This window comes from Rhinatrema bivittatum, chromosome 3, assembly GCF_901001135.1.
Source record: "Rhinatrema bivittatum chromosome 3, aRhiBiv1.1, whole genome shotgun sequence".
Taxonomy (NCBI): Eukaryota; Metazoa; Chordata; class Amphibia; order Gymnophiona; family Rhinatrematidae; genus Rhinatrema; species Rhinatrema bivittatum.
The window spans coordinates 487,771,548-487,777,555 of record NC_042617.1 but is presented as its reverse complement, the minus strand read 5'-3'; the positions used below and the strand labels follow the sequence as shown (position 1 = coordinate 487,777,555).

Sequence of the window (6,008 nt, the reverse complement as noted above, 5' to 3'; positions counted from 1 at the left end):
ACTGTAGCTATACTAAAGTATGCGGCAGCCATTGGTTCTTCTGATGGAACTTCGAGGCAGCAGAAAAGGCGAAAAGTTGTTCAGAAAAAAGGAGAGAAACATGGTATTAAATGGAGCAAGAAAGTGGAGTATACGCATAAAATACCTTCAGCTCAGCTGGAAAATTTAGCCCAGAGGCATCTTGAACTTCAGGATAAAACACCATTTGAACTTTTCAAACTGTACTATGACAATGAGCTGAGCGACATGATTCTGACCAAAAGCGTTTGATATGCTCGGCAGAAGAACAACATGAATTTTGAACTTGAGGCCAAGGAATTGGACATTTTTGTTGGAATTCTTCTATTGAGCGGATATAATTCTTTGCCTCGTGAACGGCTATATTGGAATCGGGATGAAGATGTTCAGCAATCCTTTGTTTCACCCCATATGACTCGTAACCATTTCATGGACATAAAGAAATACATACATCTTGCAGACAATGACAAGATTAATCAAAATGATAAACTGTACAAAGTTCGTGCTTTCATTGATGCACTGAATGGTCGCCTGCAGCAGTTTGGAGTATTCAGTGAGCATCTGAGTATTGACGAAGAGATGGTCCCATATTATGGACACCATTCTGCGAAAATGTTTATTCAAGGCAAGCCGATTCGCTTCGGCTACAAACTCTGGGTTCTGGCCTCATCAAAAGGTTATCCTTTCAATGTTGATGTTTATTGTGGAAAGACCAACTGCGAACAGGATGGTCAGAATCAAAGTTTTGGGCTAGGTCATTGTGTTGTGACATCATTACTGAGCTGCATAGAAAATCCATTATGCCATGAGGTATTCTTTGATAACTTCTTCACCTCATATGATCTTCTTCTGGCACTACAAAAGCAAAACATCAAGGCCACTGGAACTGTTCGCGAAAATAGGTTGAAGCAGTGCCCATTGATGGAGACAAGCCAAATGAAAAAGAAGGAGAGAGGCTGCTTTGATGCCATATGCGACGGACATGTCTTGGCTGTGAAATGGCACGACAACCAGTGTGTTATTGTAGCTTCAAACTACAACAACATAGAACCACTGGGAAAAGCAAGAAGGTGGAGCAATGCCAGAAAGTGTCCAGTTGACCTTCCACAGCCAGCGGTAATTGGCTTATACAATACCCATAAGGGAAGAGTGGACATACTGGACAGATTTATGGCAAACTACTGTCCAGTGATTCGTTCAAAGAAATGGTGGTGGCCTCTATTTGTCAATGGCATCAACATGGCAGTTGTTGCAGCTTGGCGTCTTCATGTTGAAGTAGGAGGTAAATTTGATCACCTGGAGTTTCGTCGGTACATTGTTCGCACCCTGCTTCAGCATTCAGAACATCGCATACCATCAACATCTGGACCTTCCAGTAGACCAGTCAGCGATGTGAGGTTTGATTGTCATAATCATCACCTTACTCCATCAGAGAAACAAGGAAGATGTAGGATGTGCAAGAAAAACTCCCGCCTAGTGTGCTCCAAGTGCAGGGTTCCGCTTCATCTTCATTGCGAACAGCAGTATCATAGCCAATGATCATTGGATCAAACAAACTCTGCTGACTGAGAACACAGTTACTAAGTAGTTTCCCGTAGCTAATTAAATGGTTTTCTGTAGTTACTAGATATTTTTCCTTCAAAACTGCTTAAAATACTTGAGTCTATGATTTTATTGTCATTAGTTCATAATTAAAACAGTGTTGTTCCCAAATGGGAACATGGTACCATATGTGCCCATTGTTCCCAAATGGGAACAAAGCACCATCTTGTGTACATGACAAATATTAAAAAAAATTTGTTCAGTCAAGTGATCCTCTCATGTCATGTGTTTCAAACTTTAAGCTAAACCAATATTGCTTCATAACGTAAGATTTGGACATTAATGGGTGGCTACAGAAACTGTTGTCAGGTGATGACTTCATGAGCCTACAAGCTGCCTCCATAGTACACAGCACACAGTGCTGAATGTATAGACCTACTGTTCCCAAAGGTCTCATGAGGTTGGCATGATGGCTGATGGCCTTTCTATGTTACTTTCTTGCCAGGCACACATTTAGTGCCACCTAAGGCCTTGAGGGGCCCATGTCAGTACCTCAGACAAAGTTGGTGTCATATATGCTTCTGACAGATATGTTTTAGGTGGTCAAGAATGCAAAATCAGTGCTAAAGCTGGACTAGCAATACCTCATTAGCAGTTATGGACAAGCTGCCACACACATCAATGTTGTTTGATGACCAACATTCCTGGAACATTCGCATTGGCCATTGCTAAAATGTGTTCCTTCCTTTCTCAGCTATCAAACGTTCATACACTCTCTTATTACTTCCTACTTAGACTACTGCAACTTTCTCTTTGCTGGCCTCCCACTGAACAATCTTTCTCCACTGCAATCTATTCAAAATTCAACCGCACAACTTTCTTCAACGTCATTATGACTACATTCATTCTGCAGTTTCTCATTACCTATCTTCTTTCCTCTCTCCCTATACCCTTCTTTGTGAACTCCATTCTTTGGGCAAGTTACTGTTATCTATGCCCTTCTTCTCTACTGCCAACTTTCAACTCCACACTTTCCACTTTGCTGTGCCCTGTGCCTGAGTTAGTGTGTCATGCTCCCTTTCTAGCAGTATTAAAATGCAGTTTAAAAATTCATAAGAAGATAAGATTTGCCATACTCGGTCAGACCAAAGACCCATCAAGCCCAGTATCCAGTTTCCAAAAGTCGCCAATCTAAATCACAAATTCCTGGTAGCATCCCAATGCTGCTTATCCCGGGGATAAACAGTGGATTTCCCCCAAGTCCACCTTAATAATGGTCTATGGACTTTTCTTCCAGGAAGTTGTGCAAACCTTTTTTAAACCCAGCTATATTAACAGCTTTCACCACATCCTTTGGCAAAAAATCCAAGAGTTTATGTGTTGAGGAAAAAAATATTTTCTCCTATTTGTTTTAAATGTACTACTTAGTAACTTCATTGCATGTCCCTTTGTACTTTTCAAAAGAAAAAACAACCCATTTGCATTCTCCAATTCTATTCATCTTTCTGTAGACCTCTATCAAATCTCCACTCAGCAGACTCTTCTCCATGCTGAAGAACCCTAACCTCTTTAGCCTTTCCTAATCAGGAAATAATTCCAACCCTTTTATCATTTTGGTCATCCTTCTCTGAACCTTTTCTATTTATTTATTTATTTATTTTTAATTTTTATATACCGATGTTCCTGTAAAGAATACATATCGCACCGGTTTACAAGGAACTGAACAGTCGCCTCCAGGGCGGAAATACATTAAAACAGTCGCCTCAAGGCAGAATACATTAACACAAGTATACAGGAAAACTATTAAAGAGAACTTTCATAAACTCAATTAAATGTAACTGGGAACCATATCAGGAACATATGTACAGAGGTAGGTATATCGTCTGTCGCTTCACCAGATTTTAGCTCTCAGGGAAAGCTTGACTGAATAGCCAAGTCTTTAGCTTCTTTTTGAATGTCGGAAGGCATGGTTCTTGGCGGAGGTCCGGTGGGAGCAGGTTCCAAAGACGGGGACCTGCAGTGGACAGAGCTCGTTTCCTCAATGAGGTTTTGTTGGCTGGGTGTGAAGCATGTTCTGGTATGCACTTCTGATTGGTCTATTGGAGATGTGTTGCTGTAGTTGGAAGGATAGGTTGAGTGGGGAGATGTTGTGAAGAGCCTTGTGAATCATCATGAGGGATTTAAATTGTATCCTAAATTTTATAGGCAGCCAGTGAAGATTTTGGAGGATAGGGGTGATGTGATCCCATTTTTTGGTGTTAGTGAGAATTCTGGCCGTCGCATTCTGGATCATCTGAAGTGGTTTGATGGTGTTGGCTGGCAGGCCCAGGAGGAGTGAGTTGCAATAGTCCAGTTTAGGGAGGATGATAGATTGTAGTACCAAGCGGAAGTCTCGGAAGTGTAAAAGAGGTTTTAATTTTTTTAAGACTTGCAATTTGAAGAAGCAGTCTTTGGTAGTATTGTTTATGAACTTGGTGAAGTTGAGTTGGTTGTCCAGAAGTACACCAAGATCTCTTACTTGTGGCGTGTGGTCGATTGATGTGAAGGAGAGTTGGGTGGAACTAGTTGGGTTGAATAGAGAGCACTTGTCTGGAGCTATTATGAGGATTTCAGTTTTGCTAGTATTTAGCACGAGGTTGAGGCTTGTTAGCATGTTTTTGATTGCCGAAAGGCAGCTGTTCCAGTAAGACCATGTTTTGTGGAGGGATTCCATTATCGGGATGAGGATCTGAATGTCATCCGCGTATAGGAAGTGTGTTAGCTTGAGGTTAGATAGTAGATGGCAGAGTGGAAGGAGATAAATATTGAATAGTGTAGGTGAAAGGGATGATCCTTGAGGTACACCCAGCTTTCTAATTCAGCTATATCTAATAATCCTTGATAATCCTTGAGGTACCCCCAGCTTTCTAATTCAGCTATATCTTTTTTGATATATGATGACCAAAATTGCAGACCATACTAAAAATGTGGACGCACCATGGAGCGAATCAGAGGCAATATGATATTTTCCATGTTATTCATTTTTAGTATCGTCTGCAATTTTGGCACATTCCTTTCCTAATAATTTCTAATAATTTTGGCACATTCCTTTCCTAATAATTTCTAGCATTCTATTTGCTTTCTTGGCTGTCACCACACACTGGGGTAGATTTTCAAAGGGGTATGTGCGTAAGATACGCGCGTACCCCCCGAAAACCTACCCCAAATCCCCCCCTGTGCACGCCGAGCCTATTTTGCATAGGCTTGGTTGCTCGCGCAAGCCCTGGGACACACGCAAGTCCCGGGGCTTTGCAAAGGGGGCGTGTCGGGGGGGCGTGTCGGGTGGGCAGCACGAATTTCGGGGTGGGGCGGGAGGCATGTCGGGGGCGTGACGCCAGCCCGGGTGCATGGTCGAGGCCTCCGGACCAGCCCCCGGGTCGGGTGATGGCGTGCCAGCAGCCCGCTGGCACGTGCAGATTTACACCTGCTTTCGGCAGGCGTAAATCTGCCAACAAAGGTAGGGGGGGGTTTAGATAGGGCCGAGGGGGTCGGTTAGGTAGGGGAAGGGAGGGGAAGGTGAGGGGAGGTGGAAGGAAAGTTTCCTCCGAGGCCGCTCCGATTTCGGAGCGGCCTCGGAGGGAACAGGCAGCGCGCGCTGGGCTTGGCGCGCACAGGTTGCACCAATGTGCACCCCCTTGCGCGTGCCGACCCCAGATTTTATAAGATGCGTGTATCTTATAAAATCCAGCGTACTTTTGTTCGCGCCTGGTGCACGAACAAAAGTATGCACGCGCATAAATTTATAAAATCTACCTCACTGAGCAGAAGATTTCAACATATTATCCATGATGATGCCTAGATCCTTTTCCTGAGAGGTGACTCCTAATGTGGAACCTTGCATTATGTACCTATATTTTAGATTGCTCTTCCCTATGTGCGGAGAATCCACAATAATAGCAGGGGAGCTGTAGCTGTGCTCAGCGATTGTGAAGCAAACAAAATAAGCACAGAAAGAATTTTATCATGATCCATGTAATTCCAATAGTAACAATTTTTTATTATTTTTTCAAAATATGGCAACTCCACTGTATGCAGAATAGTCTTTCAAGGGTCCCCCGACACGGATCCTGTGTTTTGCCAACAGGCTGCGTCGGGAGGGATAGTAATTTCTAACAACAATCTAAAAGAAAAGACATATCAAAGTAAAATTCTCAATGGACCAAACAAGTAAAGGGCAAGCCGAAATAATATGAAAGGAAACATACCGGTATCAATGACAGTGATCATTCACAGGGAGTGCACAGATACAAAGCACATCAGAGATTTAAACGCTGACTGATTTGGCACGAAAACCTAAGCCAATCAGCGGTATGGAAAGACTATGTGCACCACTTTGCATATGTTCACCTGCCATAAACGGAAAATATCATAATGCCTCTGTATCGCTCCATGGTGAGACCGCACCTTGA

At 42.9% G+C, this 6,008-nt stretch overlaps 1 protein-coding gene across 1 annotated transcript; it reads left to right on the top strand.

The window, feature by feature from the left end:
• The first annotated feature begins 291 nt into the window (after positions 1-291).
• Positions 292-1,557, top strand: LOC115088629 (piggyBac transposable element-derived protein 3-like). The gene has a single exon (XM_029596890.1). The coding sequence runs from the start codon at positions 292-294 to the stop codon at positions 1,555-1,557; it is 1,266 nt and encodes a 421-aa protein (XP_029452750.1).
• The last annotated feature ends 4,451 nt before the right edge of the window (positions 1,558-6,008 follow it).